We start from the raw sequence: 21,816 nt of genomic DNA on the forward strand, positions 1-21,816 counted from the left end.
AAGCTGTTGCTAAACTTTAGATTAATGTGTTTTGAGAACAATTTCCACTAGTAGTAAGAATCCATGGAGAACTGTTTCTATTCGTTTTTGGTTTTATAAAAAGAGAAAGGATGTTCTTGTTGTTAAGGCTGGACTGGGACTTAGGAATGCTGGATTCCGTTTCCCTGCTCTGGTACAGACATCCTGTGCTACCCTAGACCTAAGGAAGGTCCCTTAATTGATCTGTGCCTCAGTTCCCCATCTGTAAAATAGGGATGATTGCACTTTGTGCTCACAGGAGATACGATGATGGTGATGCAAAAGAGACATCTGTGAGTAAATGAATAAAGAGAAAATGTTGAAACTACCAGCAAGGATCGATTTATCTCGTCTAGTCTAGATGTGATAAATCGATCCCCACGCGCTCTCCCATCGACTCCTGTACTCCAGTGCCAGGAGAGGTGCAAGTGGAGTCGACAGGGGAGCTGCAGCAGTCGACTCACCGCGGTGGAGACACCATGGTAAGTCGATTGAAGTATGTCGACTTCAGCTACGTTATTAATGTAGCTGGAGTTGCGTAACTTAGATCGATATTTTCCCCCCACCCCTCATAGTGTAGACCAGGGCTGATATTTTAAGACCTAAATTTTGGGCCATGTTTGACCAGAGAGGATGGATATGCTGAACTGCCTGATGCCAAAACAGATGCGAATGAGTGGAGTTAAAAACAGGCAGCATGCTGGGTGTAAAATGAGTACCAAAAATACTCATATTGAAACAATGGATCAATCAGAATATATTTAATATATATATATATATATTATATATATATATATATACGTCCTGCTCAGTCTGGACCACAGCTGTGAGAAGTAAGATGGTGCTTGATCTCATAAACATCACCTCAGAACTACCTCTGAAACTGCTTACCAAGCAGGAACTGATTATTTCAGTGTCCCATGAAAAGTCTAACTTTGTGCCAAGTAAGGTGTACACGTATTTGATCTCTTGTTTGCAAATCACACATCATTGGGAGCCATAATATTTGAGAAATGGGAGGTACGCACCAGGCATGTGCCCGAGGGGTGAGGGGGAGGAAGACCTGTCAGAGATCAGAATGTTTCTGATGAAATCTTAAATTAAGAACCTTTTGCAGAAGCCTGTTAGAGTTGGGCCAACATTATTTACTTGCACCCATTTTCTGAGGTCATCTTTACAGTGCAAACTTAATTTAAGTAATTACTCCAGGATAGCTCTATAAAGTTATATCTCAGAGCCTGGGAGGTAGACTTGTTCTAACACAGCATATTATAACTAATGTCACCACAGATAACCCTAGGGTAGCACAACTGACCTGAGAATTGGTTTGGCTATAAATCATTTTTGTATTAGATAAGCAGAATGGTTGGGTGTGTTCTTCATGGGAATGAAGATTTTTTTCCCCCTTTTCAATTAATAAAACTCTCAAAATGGTTTTATAGCTGTGGCGTATTATTAAATCAACAGCACAGAATAGTTATCTTTGGTCTTTTAAGATTTATAATACGTTTACTTATAAGAGATTCCAAAATCAAATAGAGGAAATTTACCTTAAAATTATGACTATAAAATATCCAACAATTTCTGATCTTGCCTTCATAATCCTCTCACTGAATTAAACCATAGAATTTGTTCTGCAGCCGTAACAACGTGGGCCCTGATCTTGCAAACATTTACGCCCATGAGTAGACCACTTAAAATTAAATCTTGGCATAAGTATTTGCAGGATTGGAGCCAGAGTGTTTTCTATTCAATTGAAACTGGAGAGTTCTTTCTCTCTCTCTCTCTCACACACAAGTCCATATATCTGATGCAACGGAAGTTGCTCTTGCTAAGCTGCAAAAATGTTAACAAATGCCCTGGAATAATTGCGTTTTGCATCCATCAAACTAAATGAAAATGTAAAAGAAATGCTTTTTTTTAAATGTTCACAGGAATTTCTTCCCATTACCCTGTGGGGAAACTTATTGCAGTTGAGGGAGGAAAAAATGCAAGTAAGACTCCCTAGACTCCAAAAAGAATCTGATCTCCTGGAGCAGCACTAGACTCAATGGAGAGGAATGCTGCAGCAGGGTTTTTATGTTGGAGGGAACCACCTCCTCAGAGGAAGAACTGCATTAAGCCTGCCCCTGCACATTGATAGCTATGACCTCATTAAGCCACCACAGCGGGCAAGTCCATAGACTGCATTTGTATCGTGTTTTCTTAGAGCTATAATCAAACTAAAACAGCGTTTGGTAATTTCTTCTCGTCATGAAAGACGTGGAAGGAAAACATTCACCTGCTCAGACATGTCAAGTCTTGCTCGCTTGCAGTGAGGCTTGCTCCTTTTGCACTTGTTCTAAGGCACAGCTTCTCCAATCTCCCTCCTGACATTAGGGACTTTTAGCCTGTGGTTTAAGGAGCTACTTAAAGTCTCACTCCAATTTCTCTACTCTTACCTCTTGTAAACTGTCTCATATGGTCTGCCCTCCATATGGCACTTTCATGACTACTTCCTGGAGATGACATTCTTTAGGGGCATGTTTTCATGGCTGTACTTCAAGTACCAGAACCAGAGGCTTGTTAAGTGCCCATCATATGTTTGTTCACTGAAGCGCATGCAATTAAAATGGCTTTTCCTCAAGCACCAACAGATTTCTCTTCAGTTACTGATTTTGCAGAGCTTATTGACAACACTGTGAAATCCCCGGGTCCCCACGGCATCATTTTACTACAGAATGATGGCCTACGTATTTTATGCATCTGTATTTTGATTGCCCCATCTATGTGAAATTTGTTTGAGAGTTTCAGACCCTCTGAGCTTAGGAACCTACCAGTAAGCATCAGGGGAGTTGGATCAGCTTTATAGCCTAGTGGTATCTCTTACTGTCAAGTGGGAGACTAGAACTAGATCCCTGCTCTGACACTGGGAGTGGTTTTGAGGAAACTGTAAATCCAGCTATTTTTCAAGGAGGTGAGAGGAATGTGAGTAGGCACAGCTCTCAATTAAGTCCTATTCATTACAACTCACTTTGAAGGACATTTGCTTGAGGCAGGGTGGAAATGGAAGGGAAACTGAGGGATAACACTGGCTGCAGGACATATATATTGTCAGATTCTGGCCTCATTGCAGCCCCTTTACATTGGTACAGCAACATAAGAGGGCCAGAATCCCCGCAGGGGAATTTCCTGAATGCAGCCGACAGGAGCAGCATAAGGCCAAAGGAGACAGACTTATGCTGCCCTTGTACAAAGGGTATTAAGGAGTGGCTGGAATGCAAAATACTGGCAATGTTACACTGTGGAGCAGCCCAAAGGCAGCTAAGGCAGCGCCTAACTTATGCCAGAGGACACATTGACCCCTAGAGCAAACAGAGTTAGAAAGGCGCCAAGAAGATGTAAAGTGACCTTTGCTCCATCCCCATGCCTCCAGATTGCAGCTCTTAGAGATGCAGCACAGAAGCTCACCTATGATGCAGAACCTCGACACCCAACACAGAAGGGACAGAGGTGGGAGACTGCATAAGGGATGGAAGAAAAGAAAGAGATAAAGGAGAGCACTGTAAATTTTACATTATGGATCATCAAGTTAACTTAGCACACAGGAAGCAGAAGTGGTTAGTTTGAGGGTATTGCTGGCTCTAGGACAAGCCACAGTGCTGAGAACTCAAGTACAGTACAATAGAATGGCTTCCTTCTTGCTCTCATATGAAGATAAGAGGAAGCACTAGCCTCTCCCATGCTACCAGAACCAACTCCACTCTGTATGCTTTGGGCAGCAGGGACAGACTAAAGTACAGCAGCACAGCGCTGAAGGGAAACTGTCAAGACATGGCTCTGCTATCTAGTGTGCATGATAGAGTGAATGCACAACTGATTTGCCAGCTTGAGGGAGTATGAGAGAGAGATGACTAACAGGAAGAGATTCCAGTAAACTGGAAAATTGCCAGCAGAGAGTAACCTGCCTCAGTTTGCAGTTTATACATTTGATACTCAGCAGGCTTAGTGGACCTATTCATAAGATGCAGTGGACAGCTGGTCCCCAAGGTTGGCAAAGAGAAAAATGTATTTACAAGGTGAGGTTTGCAAACCATAAAGAACAGCCATGTTTTAAGCAGGGAGTGTTATGGGCATATGTTTTAGTAACACTCCATTATCTCAGAGCCAGGGGCTTCATCTGCTTACAGTTTGGGCTCAATCTTGAAGTCAATTGCAAAATTTCCACTGGCTTCAGTGTAAGCAGAAGTGGGATTACATTGTTCCAAGATTCAGCCTCCAGAATCAATCTCAGACAGTCTTTTGATTGCATCTGACTGGTTAAAGTGCCACATTCTTCCATTGAAAAGGCAAAGAAAAAATCAGGCCACTTATTTAGATATTTAGCACAGAGTACTCACAAATGGAAAATTTTGGCCAAAGAATCAACTCTGGCACAAAGATAGCTTGAAAATGTCCTGCAAGGAAGTTGCAAAGAGGACTCAGACCTGTAGTGTCAAAGAACAGGGCTGTTACAGTCAGCCACTTAATGGAGACCCAATAGATCTATAATGAGGGGGCTTTTCAGCACTGGCCTAGCCCTGCTGTCACTGTTGAGAGTTTTACCACTGACTCCAATGGGGGAGCAGAGCTAGGCCACTGCCGAGTGCTTTCAGAAATCCCATCCATCAAGTATTTTCTGGAACTTCAGTTTGCTTTAATGTGCTGGTAGAGTGAGTGTGATTACAAATGAAGCATGAACTGGTGAGCAGCACTGGGAAAAATGGGACCTGCACAGCAGATTTCTTTCCTGGTCTTCACTTGCCTCCATACGAGCCTTGTAGAAATCCACATCATGCAGTTTCTCTTTACACCGGACCAGTTCCATCTCAAGTCTCTCGACTCGGTTTGCCCTCTCTCTCAGTGAATCCAGTTCATCTCTGTATGCTCGGGCAGAGCGGGCATCAGCTGCCAGGTGGATATTCTGAGAAAAGTGTCAGACAAACAGAAAAAAATAAAATTAACCCCTCCCCTATGCTGGTAAAACTAATGATATACCCCTTCCCCTGCCCCCAAGTCCAAATGAGCAGAAATGAATGGAAAGCCAAGAGTGTCCCCATGGTGCAAGTGTGGGGAACTCTTCAATTAGCCATCAAACTCATTGCAGGATTGAGTGGTAACTCAGCCTACAGGGATTCTTCCATTTTCAATGATCAGCATTGTATATGCTCCAGGCATTATTGGACTAGTCAGTGAATTGAGCAGATATGAGACCTGCTCTCACCAGTAAAGTCACTGCATTACTCTGCCACAATCAGACCTACACACAACATGCTGCAGTAACTTGGTTCCATCATTCAAATTTCATCAGAAGAATTTTTATCTTACTATTGAAAGCAATTTTTAAAGTGATGTGTCACTGCAGCATTACAACTGAAGAAGCTCCACTTACCTCCTGTTTTATTTTCTGCAGCTCTAGCACAAGCTGTTCTGCTTCGTGTTTAGTGTCCACAAGTTGCTCAGACTTTTCTTCCCTAAAAATGATTAGGGAAAACTTAATAAGAAAAATATAACAAGGGTTCCTGGAACAATATTTATAGTATTAACATCATGGCAAGATGCTGGGGGTATTAGTCACAGGAGTATACCAGGGTAATCTGGAAACGAGACCTTCTAGATTTTCTTGGTGCTGCTCCAGTTTCAAAGTTACCAATAGCTACAGATGTTTTCTTGTGGGGCCCTGAGCCACAGGATATTTGGGACTGTCTCTCTTTTTTAAATCATCATTTCACCTGCCATTCCTGCTGCCACAGCTAACAGCCATTTGTAATCGGTCCTTCTCAACGATGACTGCCAACAAGCGAGGGTAATGTGTATGCATGTGGGGAAGGGGAAACAACAACTGGAATCAACAATCTTTGAAAACTTAAGGATGGCATAGGGGTGGGGAGGGAAAGAAGGAAAAGGGAAAGAGAGAGTGAGGGAGGTGGGAAGGCAAGAAAAGAGGGAAGGGAAAGACAAACTAATGGAGGCTTGAGATTGGTGAGAAGAAAGAGGGAAGATGGGAGAAGGCGACGCCAGCTACTTTCCTTGAGCAACCCCCAACCCCCAAGATCCAATTCTGCAGCAAGTCTGCACGTAGAACTCAGAGATAAGTCAACATGTTGAAGCCAATGGGCAACCCGATGCTGCAAACTGAGGCTTAATACACATTTACTTGACGCTGTTAACAAAGAACCTAAAATAGACAGTGCTTCTCCAGCAGCCCAGGTACTTGGTGACTTACAATTCCTGTCGGACCCTTCTCAGCTTTGCTCTTGTGTCTGCCAGTTCAACAGCCAGGTGCTGCTTGTCCTCATTGGAGAGACGATTGGCTAGCTTTGGTGAAGAGTCTGGACTAGATGTTTTCAGAGGACTTGGTGGTTGCTGAGACTGCAGATAATCTCTCTCTTGAGTGAGATCCACAATCAGCTGGAAAAGGAGAGAGCCAGTGGCATTAACAAGAAATAACAATACATTGGACTTATAGCTCCTTTCACTCAGGCATCTCAAAGTACTTTGCAAAGGTGGGTAATTATTAGCCTACTTTACAGATGTGGAAACTCAGGCACAGACGGTTCAAGTGACGTACCTAATGTTACACACTGAAGTTGGTGACGGAGTTGGGAATAGAACACAATTTTGATTCCCAGCCCTTTGCTGACCACTGGAATACACTACTTCCTAGTGTTTCAGATAAGGACTTTATTTTGCTTAGAGTTTTTATAAAAACTGCAACAATTTACAGCTTTAACAAATACAATCAGAGTCAAATCAATACCAGTAGGAAGAGGGGGAAGTTAAGAGATTTAGGTCACGGAGAAGAGAGGTTTCTAGCAGAGATCTGAAATAAGATTAACTGATGAGTCACAGATACAGAGAAAAGGTGTCACTGGCGGCATAAACTAGAGAGAAGGCTCTTGAACCAACAATGGCAGATATTGTTGGAGGGACAGAAAAGCATCCACTCAGAGAACAATGGGTGAGAAGAGCATAGGAGACAAAAGCTTTAAGGCAAATGCACAAAATAAAGCATATTGTGTTTCCTGCACACACTTCTCCTTCACAGATCAATTCTCTGTAGCTCAAGTATACAATTTATGAGAGTAGCAAGGGAAGATTAAACATCACTCTAACAAATGCTAGAATTTTTAGAGATTTAATAGAAGAGATTGAACCTTAAATGAAACACAGAGGCAATCAGTACAGAAGCAAAAGACAATAGAAAAGCAGAGCCTGTGTCTGATCCCTTAAATGAACTGTATGAGAAACAGACATCTCATTCGTACTTCTGTGCACTCGTCTCTCTCATCAATAAGCCTCTTGAGATGGAAAACCATATTCCTTGAGAGAGACTCCAGTTCTTCTGGGGCCATATCTGGGAGCTCTAGCCACTGCAAGTCAAACACATTCTCCTGGTTATGAGTCACCTGCAAACAAGAACAAAATACAGTTTGTTTTTTTTAATTTTCCCTGGTATAGTTTCAAATGTTGCTTGTTGAATTGATTCATTCTGTGCAAGGCTTTTCTTTCAAGTTTGCTACTTATATATTCCAACTCAGCTGTTGGAATCAGTACAGTTCCTCTTCCAATTGTCAACAATTTTCAAGAATTGATGAGTGGGCAAACCTGGTCATAAACGTCACTTTTCAGCAAATATAGCCAGGAAATGGTACAGAAATGCTCAGTTCAACTGCAACATCATGTAACAAAGCTTCTAGTTTTCACATGATAACTAGATTTAGAAAAAGTGGCCAGATAATTTTGTGCTCAGTAACACTAGGAGTACTGTACTCAACTCTCAATCTTGATGTGGGTTAGCTAGTCACTGCAAGAGTCAGGAAGACATCGGTCCTGTATTGCACAATTATCTAGATGCATTATTGTGGGGGTGACAAGGTTTGTCCTTTCCCTGATGCTCTGGTTATTGACCACTGTGACAGGGAGTATCTGATTTAATGGATCTAATCTGGTATGGAAAAAACATTTTTTTTTTTACTATAATTCTCTAATAATTGCTTTTTTTCCAAATGATGTTGCTGAAAACTGCACTAGACTGGAAAGGTTTGTTTCAAGTTGCTATGTCCACATTTAGGACTATGTATGTTTCTGCTTTTACCAGAACCATATTCTTTATATTCCTTAGTCTTTAAATGAAATTGCTAGTCTGTGGAATCTACTTTTAGAAAGCAGATTTTAAAATATATTAAAAGGTTACTGTCAACAACTTCTAACAGTATGTGTTCCCCAACCCTCCTAGGTTAGTTGGTTTTTCGCTTCTGCATCAGATGACGCCAGCACAGCCTGAGAGAATGTGCATTTTGTACTTGAGGCCTGCCCAGCAGAGGGCATTTACAGAAGGTTTCACCTGAACTCCTGAAAGTGGGATGATAGCTGCTGTTTGAGCAAACTTTTTTTTTTCTTTTAAAGAAGCATTTAGAATCCAGATGACATGTCACCAGATTATACAATTTTTAAAAGACTGAAATCAAATTTTGGATCATTGATAATATTTTCAAAAGCACTTATGGAACTTGGGTTCGTAAGTCCCAATTTCAAAAGTGCCGCAGGCACTTGGGAGTCTCATTGCCTTCTAATGGGACTTAAGCTCCTAAGTGACTTTTGAAAATAAGACTTAGGCTACTACATCACTAAAGTGCTTCTGAAAATTTTACCTGAAATCCTTTGTGTGTATCCTTATAAAACTACTTTCAGTTTGAGCCGACTTTTGGGAGTTCTGACATTTATCACTGCCACTCTTTGAGAAGTGGTTAGCCCAGTTAATTTCCCAACCACCTAGTAATTTTTACCTTTTAATTTGATTACACTTAGAGGGTTCATCTACATGTGAGCTGGGAAGCAGAGATTCCCAGTGTAGCTGGAGTGGCGAGGGAAGGTGGCTCAGGCCAGCCACCCAAATATGTACCTAGTGCGTCCAGGTGGGCACATATTTGGCAGGTAGCCCAAGCTGCTACCCATGCTATCTGGGCTAGACTTCTATTTTTAATGTGGGTATGTCTATACCAGCTGGGAATCATACCTCCAAGCCCAAAAATAGATACACCCATACATTGATGGAATACAGATATTTCTTTGTGTCAAACACACTAGTGCCACTGTGAAAGGTTAACCTATGCTACTACATAGCAAAGTAAACAATACCACTGAACCCACCGGGAAGAAAAAAAGAAAGCAAGCTTCAAGGGCTGAGCACCCTACCTCCTGAATGTGTGAAACAATTGCAGCCTGGGTCTCGATATCCAATTGTTTTATTCTTTCGATAAATTCTTCCTTTCTTTCACACTGTAAACAAACAGAAAATAAATACACACATCACTTGAAAACAGCTATGGATCAAAACTCTACCATGGTGTTATTTTCTTTGAACGTCTCTGCACAGCTAAAAAGACACTTGCAACACTAAGGGCCAGACTCCGTCAGGCTTACTCACATTGAGTAGCTAGTGCTTTATTGCACTATTCCAATGCTCCTTGAGGTGACTGAACTAACTGGTGAGTCAATGAACGTGTGGCCCAAGTAAGGGTGACTGAGTCCTGCCAAAAGCTTTTAAACTTCAGGCTAAGTTAAATGTAAAAAAAAAGCAACCCAACCAAAATCCAACCTCCCACTCTCCTGAAAACTAAAAATCAAGGATTGGATCCACAATCCAATCCTTTGCTGGTGTAAATCAGCAAAGCTCCACTGATTTCGAAGGAGCTACACCAATATATACCAGCTGAAGATCTGGCCCAAACTTTACTTTACATGATTTAAACCGTTTGTTTACTTTTTGCATTTTGCTCATTTTGGGCAATGACAACAGATCAGTTGGTTCTGCTTTTGCTTCTGCTCACTTCAACTTCAGTTTTTGGTTCCTGGGCACTAATGAAATTTGTGCTTTGTATGTAAAATACCACAGGGGGAATATTTAATGAAAAATAACTAACTTCATAGCTTCACCACTCTATTTTTATCAAATTAGTTTTGTAAATCTTAAAAAAACAAAAAACCACTCCACACCATGACACTCAGTGCAAATTTGGGACCTCAAGTTGGCAGAATCTCTAGACAGAAGTAACAGAGAAGTTGAACATTTCCACAGTCTGGTTTCTGTTGATTCCATGATATACAGTGCTGATTTTGGCCCAATTCTGAGTACAGCCATTCACTTCAGTGGGAGGAGGTTCAAGTCCTTAAACAGGAACTGAGACTCTTCAGCCCCTTGCCGAATCAGACCTTTTATTCTTTGTGTTAAAATGTGTTAGTAAGTATAAAGTTCCGAACAGCCACATGAAGAGAGCACTGCTCTGACATAATTGACTTGACATAGCTGGGCAGGGAGAGTGTCCTAAGGCATGACAAGAACATTAGACAGACACACAAACAAGGTCAATTATAAGCAAAGACTGGCCCGCAACATTCCTATTGTCTGTTACAACAGTTTACAGTGGAATTCCAAACACAGAGCTTTGGTGGGCAGGACAGTGATTCCTTTATTTGGTTAACTGTCATGTGTTTCAGGGGAATTTACCGTATGTATCAACTGTCCATTTGGTTTAACAACACAGCATAAAAACCCTCACGTGATCAAACAAAGTTCCTATTTATTTAGGACTTTCTGTCTACACATATTTTTAAAAAAAGGGTGCAGCTGAGTAGTATTCCTAAGAAGACAGTGATTAGCTGTTGGTTGATCTATTCTCTTTGCACTCATGTACTCCACTATATTCCTATGTACTGTAACAACAAAAACCAACCCCGGAACAAAACCAAACCAACTCCTTCTCCCCCGCAACAGTCCTTAGACTCAGGAGATTGTTCAAACTCACGTTCTCTCCTGCAGGAATTACTGGGTGCCAATGATTTGGATTGCCTAATTGTGACAGCATGTATCAAAGCACTGGTTCAAACACTGGCAAGGCAGGTGGCAAGCTGAGGCTATAACTTATTATGTAAAATGTGCTCATTTTTCTCCCATCTCCTTTCTGTTTCTGTTTCATCCATCTATTGTGTCTTACAGTTCTAGACCACAAACTATCTGGGGCAGGGAATTTGTTCATACAGCACTTAGCATAATGGGACCTCGATCATTGATTGGTACGTTTAGTTCAAGCACCAAAATCAGATTCAAACGACGTATTAAAATATTTTGTAATTCCATAAGTCATGTTCACCTGTACAGCACAGCCCAACACCAACAACAGCATCTTCTTAATTTCATCCATACTTTTACCTACATTGAAAGAAAAGAGGCAAATCAGTCCACATGCACAACATGAGTTACAAAAAATATTTGCATAAAGTGATCTCAAAACATAGAGCAAAGCCCTGTCGGGTTGGAGTAATTGAGTGCTTGCATATATACACACGTCTAGATATGTTTAACATGATTTCAATGTAGCAAAATGGTTGTTATATATTAAATTTAACAGATCCAGCAAAGCACTTATGCATTTGCCTGTACAGGCACCATGCTTAATCCCTTACTTCTGATGAAGAAAAAATAAAAAGCAGGAGTGGGGGAGGGATTGTTTTTAAAGGAACCCCCCCCCATACAACCAAAATTACACATTATAAAAGTAATCACCACACAGCTTTCCCCAAAGTTAAAATCAGAATGCTGAAGAATACTAGTGCGTACTTAATTCATTGTCTATCGAACAGTGGTATGCTTCAGCAATGAGCTTTGTCTCTGTTCTGCATTCAAGTGTACACACTTTGAAGTGAATGCTCCATGTGCTAAGGAAAAAAAAGGGGGGGGGGGCTGGGTAGAACAGAGAATATTCAGTGACCATATGTTCATGGATCCGTCGGGGGAGAAGGGGCATAAGCGGGTTGCTATTGCAGGGAATCTTGCTGTGACCAAGAACCCAGCAAGTATCATTCTCATTCTTAGGTGAAGAAAAAGTGCTAGGGAAGGGAAATTGCTCTGGCTTATTGCCAAGTTCAGATCTTGTTTCAGCAAAATTAAAATATGGCTTTTACCTCCTCATTGGGGAGCAAATAAAGTTATATATAGTAAAGATAAGGGATGAGGAAATTAGAAGAACAAAAGGTTGAGGCATAATTAAAATTGCATGTGCAGCTGGTAAAAAACTGGAGGCAAGTTAGATTCAAAATGAAACATTCAGCAAACACCTGATATACACACCATGGCGAAAAAATACACAATGCACACTTTTCTCTCCCTTACCCATCTGTCAATGTATGCACTCTTCACACACTGTATAATCGTGAGATAAACATTTTCACATTCTGCACCTCTCTACTTGCATGTTCAATTGTTCATATCTATATACAAGCCGAGGAAGGAAATTCCCTCTGTTCACTGAAAAGTTTTTGTGTGCAACTGTATTAACACACCAACATGCACCATGTCCTTGTAAGGCTGTGCTGTGCAGTAAATTACATGCATCTGCAGGACTGACAGTAGAGAACGGGAGTGAAATTGATTAATCAGTTATGCTAACCCAGCATTTCAGATTAACAAAGAAGGCACACTGACCTAAATTACAGGTTTCAGAGTAACAGCCGTGTTAGTCTGTATTCGCAAAAAGAAAAGGAGTACTTGTGGCACCTTAGAGACTAACCAATTTATTAGAGCATAAGCTTTCGTGAGCTCACGAAAGCTTATGCTCTAATAAATTGGTTAGTCTCTAAGGTGCCACAAGTACTCCTTTTCTTTTTGACCTAAATTAGCAAAGGGGTGGAGTTTCAACCTGAGAATCTTGCAATGCAGACCAACCAATGTTACTGTTAAAATAGGGGAAGAGCTCTAGTGAAATAATTATTTTGCCTTTTTTTTTTTGCCTCCCTATTTTCTTTTAATAAAAAAGTCCCAAAGTGTCTAAACCATTTTTTTTAGCTAAAGTTTTCCAGGACAACCTGAGGACAGAATACTTTGTCTGTTTAAAGAAAAACCAACAATTTTATAAGAATCAATTTTAAAAGAAATAAATAATTTTTCAAGAGTGCTTCATACAAATTCTCAGTGCCTGATTTATATAGGATCTGATGTATCATTAGGGCTCCATAAGTAGAGCTCTAGTCTTCTAGGAGAACATACAGTTGTAAACCCTGCAGATCCCAGGCTATCTTACAGGTATATTTTTATTTCCCTTCAGGCTATTTAAACCCTATTTTTCAAAAAGGGTTAACATCCTTCCTACATAAACACACAGTGTTACAGTATTCGTGGCTCACTCTCTTTAGTACAACTGAATTTTTGTGTACCTATAGAATCCACAGTTTTGCACAAATAAAATAATGCTACATTATTCTGAGGGATACAACTGACTTGAAATGTAGTCAATAACAAAAAAGAACTGAGTTAAAAGTAGTTTCAGGCAATATTTCTGCTTCTAAGTACACTTGCCAATTTTTGTGGCTTTACAATCAAATTTTCTTAATTAAAATTTTTTTCTGTGTCTCCTGTTGCACCATGGAAGACCCTATGTAAAACTGACTGACTGTACAGGAGGACTGGTTATTAGGTGTTTTAAGAACAGGAACATAAACAATTCATAGACATGTTTTTAAAGTTGATGAACCTTAATCCATAGCACCTTTCTCCATCCTCCCATCAAATGCTGCTGAATCTTACTATATAGCAAGTGCTGTCTCAGGTGAATCAGCTGATCCTGTATAGGTGTAAAGTGAACTTTCTCCCTGTGTTTACAAAATACTCCCTTTACACGAATGGGGCCGCATGCATTTTGAAGCCAGTGTCTGATAACTATTTGGTCCAGTCAGTCACTATTGCCCTAAGCAGATATTTAGCACTGGCTAGAAAACAAGAATTGTTTGGGAGGTATTGGTCGGGGACTCTCTCCTCAGGGGGACTGAGTCATCTATCTACCGCTCTGACAGGGAAAACAGAGAAGTCTGCTGCTTGCCAGGAGCTAGGATTCAAGATGTGACGGAGAGACTGCCGAGACACATCAAGCCCTCGGATCGCTACCCCTTCCTGCTTCTCCACGTGGGCACCAATGATACTGCCAAGAATAACCTTGAGCGGATCACTGCGGACTACGTGGCTCTGGGAAGAAGGATAAAGGAGCTTGAGATGCAAGTGGTGTTCTCGTCCATCCTCCCCTTGGAAGGAAAAGGCCTGGATAGAGACCATCGAATTGTGGATGTCAACGAATGGCTACGCAGGTGGTGTCGGAGAGAAGGCTTTGGATTCTTTGACCATGGGATGGTGTTTCAAGAAGAAGGATTGCTAGGCAGAGACGGCATCTTCGCAAGCAGGCTGGCTAACCTAGTGAGGAGGGCTTTAAAATAGGTTCACCGGGGGAAGGGGACCAAAGCCCTGAGGTAAGTGGGGAAGTGGGATACCGGGAGGAAGCAAGAGCAGGAGAGTGCGAGAGGGGAGAGCTCCTGCCTCATACGGACAAAGAGGGACGATCAGCGAGTTATCTCAAGTACCTATACACAAATGCAAGAAGCCTGGGAAACAAGCAGGGAGAACTGGAAGTCCTGGCACAGTCAAGGAATTATGTCATGATTGGAATAACGGAGACTTGGTGGGATAACTCACATGACTGGAGTACTGTCATGGATGGATATAAACTGTTCAGGAAGGACAGGCAGGGCAGAAAAGGTGGGGGAGTTGCACTGTATGTAAGAGAGCAGTATGGCTGCTCAGAGCTCCGGTATGAAACTTCAGAAAAACCTGAGAGTCTCTGGATTAAGTTTAGAAGTGTGAGCAACAAGGGTGATGTCGTGGTGGGAGTCTGTGATAGACCACCGGACCAGGGGGATGAGGTGGACAAGGCTTTCTTCTGGCAACTAACAGAAGTTACTAGATCGCAGGCCCTGTTTCTCATGGGAGACTTCAATCACCCTGATATCTGCTGGAAGAGCAATACAGCGGTGCACAGACTATCCAGGAAGTTTTTGGAAAGTGTAGGGGACAATTTCCTGGTGCAAGTGCTGGAGGAACCAACTAGGGGCAGAGCTCTTCTTGACCTGCTGCTCACAAACTGGGAAGAATTAGAAGGGGAAACAATAGTGGATGGGAACCTGGGAGGCAGTGACCATGAGATGGTCGAGTTCAGGATCCTGACACAAGGAAGAAAGGAAAGCAGCAGAATACAGACCCTGGACTTCAGAAAAGCAGACTTTGACTCCCTCAGGGAACTGATGGGCAGGATCCCCTGGGAGAATAACATGAGGGGGAAAGGAGTCCAGGAGAGCTGGCTGTATTTTAAAGAATCCTTATTGAAGTTCCAGGGACAAACCATCCCGATGTGTCGAAAGAATAGTAAATATGGCAGGCGATCAGCTTGGCTTAACAGTGAAATCCTTGCTGATCTTAAGCACAAAAAAGAAGCTTACAAGAAGTGGAAGATTGGACAAATGACCAGAGAGGAGTATAAAAATATTGCGCGGGCATGCAGGAGTGAAATCACGAAGGCCAAATCACACCTGGAGTTGCAGCTAGCAAGAGATGTTAAGAGTAACAGTTAAGAGTAACAAGAAGGGTTTCTTCAGGTATGTTAGCAACAAGAAGAAAGTCAAGGAAAGCGTGGGCTCCTTACTGAATGAGGGAGGCAACCTAGTGACAGAGGATGTGGAAAAAGCTTAATGTACTCAATGCTTTTTTTGCCTCTGTCTTCATGAATGAGGTCAGCTCCCAGACTACTGCACTGAGCAGCACAGCATGGGGAGGAGGTGACCAGCCCTCTGTGGAGAAAGAAGTGGTTCGGAACTATTTAGAAAAGCTGGACGAGCACAAGTCCATGGGGCAGGATGCGCTGCATCCGAGAGTGCTAAAGGAGTTGGCGGATGTGACTGCAGAGCCATTGGCCATTATCTTTGAAAACTCATGGCGATTAGGGGAGGTCCCGGATGACTACTAATGTAGTACCCATCTTTAAAAAAGGGAAGGAGGAGAATCCTGGGAACTACAGGCCAGTCAGCCTCACCTTAGTCCCTGGAAAAATCATGGAGCAGGTCCTCAAGGAATCAATTCTGAAGCACTGAGAGGAGAGGAAAGTGACCAGGAACAGTCGGCATGGATTCACCAAGAGCAAGTCATGCCTGACTAATTTAATTGCCTTCTCTGATGAGATAACTGGCTCTGTGGATGAGGGGAAAGCAGTGAACGTGTTCCTTGACTTTAGCAAAGCTTTTGACACTGTCTCCCACAGTATTCTTGCCAGCAAGTTAAAGAAGTATGGGCTGGATGAATGCACTATAAGGTGGATAGAAAGATAGCTAGATTGTCAGGCTCAATGGGTAGTGATCAATGGCTCCATGTCTAGTTGGCAGCCGGTATCAAGTGGAGTGTCCCAAGGGTCGGTCCTCGGGCCGGTTTTGTTCAATATCTTCATAAATGATCTGGAGGATGGCATGGATTGCACCCTCAGCAAGTTTGCAGATGACACTAAACTGGGAGGAGAGGTAGATATGCTGCAGGGTAGGGATGGATATAGGGGGACCTAGACAAATTAGAGGATTGGGCCAAAAGAAATCTGATGAGGTTCAACAAGGACAAGTGCAGAGTCCTGCACTTAGGACGGAAGAATCCCATGCACCGCTACAGACTAGGGACAGAATGGCTAGGCAGCAGTTCTGCAGGAAAGGACTTAGGGATTACAGTGGACGCTGGATATGAGTCAACAATGTGCCCTTGTTGCCAAGAAGGCTAACAGCATTTTGGGCTGTATAAGTAGGGGCATTGCCAGCAGATTGAGGGACGTGATCATTCCCCTCTATTCGACATTGGTGAGGCCTCATCTGGAGGACTGTGTCCAGTTTTGGGCCCCACACTACAAGAAGGATGTGGAAAAATTGGAAAGCGTAAAGCGGAGGGCAACAAAAATTATTAGGGGACTGGAACACATGATTTATGCGTAGAGGCTAAGGGAACTGGGATTGTTTAGTCTGCGGAAGAGAAGAATGAGGGGGAATTTGATAGCTGCTTTCAACGACCTGAAAGTGGGTTCCAAAGAGGATGGATCTAGATTGTTCTCAGTGGTAGCAGATGACAGAACAAGGAGTAATGGTCTCAAGTTGCAGTGGGGGAGGTTTAGGTTGGATATTGGGAAAAACTTTTTCACTAGGAGGGTGGTGAAGCACTGGAATGCGTTACCTAGGGAGGTGGTGGAATCTCCTTCCTTAGGTTTCAGAGTAACAGCCGTGTTAGTCTGTATTCGCAAAAAGAAAAGGAGTACTTGTGGCACCTTAGAGACTAACCAATTTATTTGAGCATAAGCTTTCGTTAGCTACAGCTCACTTCATCGGATGCATACTGTGGAAAGTGTAGAGATCTTTTATACACAGAAAGCATGAAAAAATATACCTCCCCCACCCCACTCTCCTACTGGCAATAGCTTATCTAAAGTGATCACTCTCCTTACAATGTGTATGATAATCAAGGTGGGCCATTTCCAGCTCAAATCCAGGGTTTAACAAGAACGTCTGAGGGGGGTGGGGGGGTTAGGAAAAAACAAGGGGTAATAGGTTACCTTGCATAATGACTTAGCCACTCCCAGTCTCTATTCAAGCCCAAGTTAATTGTATCCAATTTGAAAATGAATTCCAATTCAACAGTCTCTCGCTGGAGTCTGGTTTTGAAGTTTTTTTGTTGTTATATCGCAACTCTCATGTCTGTAATCACGTGACCAGAGAGATTGAAGTGTTCTCCGACTGGTTTATGAATGTTATAATTCTTGACATCTGATTTGTGTCCATTTATTCTTTTACGTAGAGACTGTCCAGTTTGACCAATGTACATAGCAGAGGGGCATTGCTGGCACATGATGGCATATATCACATTGGTGGATGTGCAGGTGAACGAGCCTCTGATAGTGTGGCTGATGTTATTAGGCCCTGTGATGGTGTCCCCTGAGTAGATATGTGGGCACAGTTGGCAACGGGCTTTGTTGCAAGGATAGGTTCCTGGGTTAGTGGTTCTGTTGTGTGGTATGTGGTTGCTGGTGAGTATTTGCTTCAGGTTGGGGGGCTGTCTGTAGGCAAGGACTGGCCTGTCTCCCAGGATTTGTGAGAGTGTTGGGTCATCCTTCAGGATAGGTTGTAGATCCTTAATAACGCGTTGGAGGGGTTTTACTTGGGGGCTGAAGGTGACGGATAGTGGCGTTCTGTTATTTTCTTTCTAAGGCCTGTCCTGTAGTAGGTGACTTCTGGGAACTCTTCTGGCTCTATCAATCTGTTTCTTCACTTCCGCAGGTGGGTATTGTAGTTGTAAGTATGCTTGATAGAGATCTTGTAGGTGTTTGTCTCTGTCTGAGGGGTTGGAGCAAATGCGGTTGTATCGCAGAGCTTGGCTGTAGACGATGGATCGTGTGGTGTGGTCAGGGTGAAAGCTGGAGGCATGTAGGTAGGAATAGCGGTCAGTAGGTTTCCGGTATAGGGTGGTGTTTATGTGACCATCGTTTATTAGCACTGTAGTGTCCAGGAAGTGGATCTCTTGTGTGGACTGGACACTATTGCCAGCAGGAGAGTGGGGGAAGGTATTTTTTCATGCTTTGTGTGTATAAAATATCTTCTACACTTTCCACAGTATGCGTCCGATGAAGTGAGCTGTAGCTCACGAAAGCTTATGCTCAAATAAATTGGTTAGTCTCTAAGGTGCCACAAGTACTCCTTTTCTCCTTCCTTAGATATTTTTAAGGTCAGGCTTGACAAAGCCCTGGCTGGGATGATTTAGTTGGGGTTTGGTCCTGCTTTGAGCAGGGGGTTGGACTAGATAACCTCCTGATGTCCCTTCCAGCCCTGATATTCTATGATTCTAATTTCATTTAATAAAAAAAAAAAAGGAGATTTTGGCATCATTCCACATCAGTTTCAGAGCAGACACTTGAATCTTGGTGTCCCTCATTCCAAGTGAATGGCTTAGTCACTGGGGTTCTTTTGGGGTTATTCTCTCTGACCAGAAATTCCCATCCTGGGCCTGAGAAACCTTCCTGACAAACCTTTAATCAAAATGGACATGGTTTTGGCTTTGACATATTAGTATTTTCCAATGAAAAAAATGTGTCATTGAAAAATTCCTGCAGTTTTACAGATATTGCCCAGACATCTCACACATCTACTAGGACAATCCTAAGATAATTCTGAAATGAACAGTTTACATTCCAGGAAGAGCAGAACATGGATCTAAATTCGAAATCTTGTTTGCTTCTGCATTATTTATTTGGCATATGCAATCAGGTCAAGCCAAGCCACAGCATTCTTATCAACAATGTTCAAGGCATGAAGACCTCCAAGAAGTTGAGTAATTTTGCAGTCCTCAACAAAGTGTGTCATAATTTGTGGCTGCCCACACTGACATAGTGGACTGTCTTTAAAATGCCACTGAAATTCTGCTGCAGCACAAATTCCATGTCTGATACGAAACTGGCTGAGAAGGCTCCATTGCCTTTGTGGTAAATCAAACCCAGGTTGACACTGAGTGGGGTCCAAGACAAGATAATTATTTGTCACTTTCTCTGCAAACCATGAAGCTTGCCCTACGTCCTCTACTGTAAATCCCTCAGCGGGTAAACTTATCCGCAACAAGCGCCAGGAGGGCAGATGACCATGTGGTGGACTAAACAAATCTTTAATTAACAGTAGATGTGGCAGGTTTCAGAGTAGCAGCCGTATCCGCAAAAAGAAAAGGAGTACTTGTGGCACCTTAGAGACTAAGATGTGGCATATCACACAATTTCATTATGAGCTTTGCCAAGCTTTCCTCTCTGAGAACACTTGGTGGAGCAATATTGCAAAGAACCAATAATCATGGCAGAAGAGTAGATTTAAGTGTGCCTGAAATAATACGCATGTTAGAATGAAGTTGTATGTCGATCATCCTTGTGTGAGACGAGCGAGCCCATATTGGAGTGCAGTACTCCGCCACTGAATAACGCAGTGCCCAGGCTGAAGTGTGTAACATTTGGGAGTTGGCACCTTATGTCATTCTGGCTACTTTTCCGAGCAGGTTGTTGTGCATTTTGACCTTAGTTGCTGACTTTGTATGATGGTCACGATATGTGAGAGTTCTATCCAACGTGATGCCTAAATAAACCAGGTGTGACTCATGCCTCATTCCGTGATCACTAAAAACTATGTTCAGCTCTCTGCCCGCTTGTGCATGATGTAAGTGGAAGACACTCGACACAGTCTTGCTTCCACTATTAATCAGGCGTGACCGATGAGAATAATCAGCCACAGCTGCCATATCTACATTCAAAACACTCTCAAGTATGTCAAAGGAGTGTGACTAAGTGCTTTTCTGCATTAGGAAGTTATCATATAGTCCTAGGAAAAGAGGGCACCATTAAATTACTTTGTCTACTGCACTGTTGTAAAGATAGGATTGGGGAATGCCATGAATACTGTTAGTTAGTGGTACGACTACAATAAGTGATAAATATCGAGATTATAATTATGATCATTGCACTCTAATCACTACAGAGTAACATCGAATACATACTTAACTACCTGCAAGACTTACTACAGCTTACAGTATTAGCTCATGTACAATACTTCATCAAAAATCTGTGTTTAACATTTATCAGTATGCCTACTGGTATGGCAACCCAGGCGAATAACTAACTCGGATAATTGTGATGGAACCTGTAATTGCCCTCAATGAAACAAAGTTTTCCAAAAATAATGTGATTGATTTTAGCTAGTAAGTGTATAACCAATTAACCCAAAAGGTGTAGATATTACTTAATCCAGTCTGGCTAAGTCTTCACTGTAAAACAATTTGTTTGTTTGTTTGACAGTGGGCTAACTAAAGCAGAATAGAAATCCCACTGTAAGATCCTAGGGCGGCAAGGCACTTTTTGTTTTTGCTTTGGAGTAGCTAGGTGAGGTCAGTGCTAGACCTTGCTTCGTTTCCCTCATGGTAAAAACTAAAAGTGCCTTGTCTGCAGTGGGATTTCACAGCAGAATAGCTAAAGCACTTTACAGAGTAACAGCCGTGTTAGTCTGTATTCGCAAAAAGAAAAGGAGTACTTGTGGCACCTTAGAGACTAACCAATTTATTAGAGCATAAGCTTTCGTGAGCTACAGCTCACTTCATCAGCATCACTTCATGAAGTGAGCTGTAGCTCACGAAAGCTTATGCTCTAATAAATTGGTTAGTCTCTAAGGTGCCACAAGTACTCCTTTTCTTAAAGCACTTTAATTATCTTGCAGTTAACACCTGCCTTTTTTCTTTTCTTTTTCTTTTTTGTAGTGAAAGCAAAGCCAGAATTTAGGGGAAGGAATGAGAAATCAAAAGGAAGACAATGGCTAGTGCTTACAGAACCCTTTGCTGTCGGAAGTGTTCCAAAGCAGAGTTTTTTGATTAACATTTTTAACGCCTGAGGATGTGTAATGCACATCTAACGAAAGCTGGTTTCTACAGCCCATTAGAAGCACTCTGAAGGTCATGAGGTATATTAATAGTTTTACTCTGCAGGCTGCACAAATGTTTTAAAGATAATGTATTAAAGTTTAAAGAACCACATTTAGTTCAATTCTTTGAGCCACTCCCACTTCACCAATGGGGAAACTGAGGCACAGAAAAGTTAAGCGGCTTGTACCAGGTTACAGAGCAAGTTACTGGCTGGAACTAAAACAGTACAGTACTATGTACACTTGGGATTAAAACAACACAGTGACAGACCGGGGACTTATGTACAGTATCATGTACATTTAAGATACAATATACACTGAATAAAAACAATTATTCTTCATCCCCAATTTAATAATGCTTCCTCCACAGCACACACTCCTGCAGTGCTTTTTAAAGGACTGATTTGCATTAACATAATGAGGTGGTGAAGCCACAAGGCACCA

At 42.1% G+C, this 21,816-nt stretch overlaps 1 protein-coding gene across 2 annotated transcripts in view; it reads right to left on the minus strand.

The window, feature by feature from the left end:
• The window catches only part of CCDC88C (coiled-coil domain containing 88C), a 125,860-nt gene that overhangs the window by 46,200 nt on the left and 57,844 nt on the right, over positions 1 to 21,816 (minus strand). For both annotated transcript variants that reach the window (XM_084631736.1, XM_084631737.1), the window contains exons 5-10: positions 11,190 to 11,248; positions 9,235 to 9,318; positions 7,305 to 7,445; positions 6,263 to 6,447; positions 5,429 to 5,510; positions 4,802 to 4,960 (exon numbers count right to left, since the gene is read on the minus strand). In XM_084631736.1, coding sequence (XP_084487862.1) covers positions 4,802 to 4,960; positions 5,429 to 5,510; positions 6,263 to 6,447; positions 7,305 to 7,445; positions 9,235 to 9,318; positions 11,190 to 11,248 — 710 coding nt within the window. The remainder of the gene's footprint in view (positions 1 to 4,801; positions 4,961 to 5,428; positions 5,511 to 6,262; positions 6,448 to 7,304; positions 7,446 to 9,234; positions 9,319 to 11,189; positions 11,249 to 21,816) is intronic.

Source organism: Lepidochelys olivacea (genome assembly GCF_965140295.1).
Source record: "Lepidochelys olivacea isolate rLepOli2 genome assembly, chromosome: 6".
NCBI classification, from domain to species: Eukaryota; Metazoa; Chordata; order Testudines; family Cheloniidae; genus Lepidochelys; species Lepidochelys olivacea.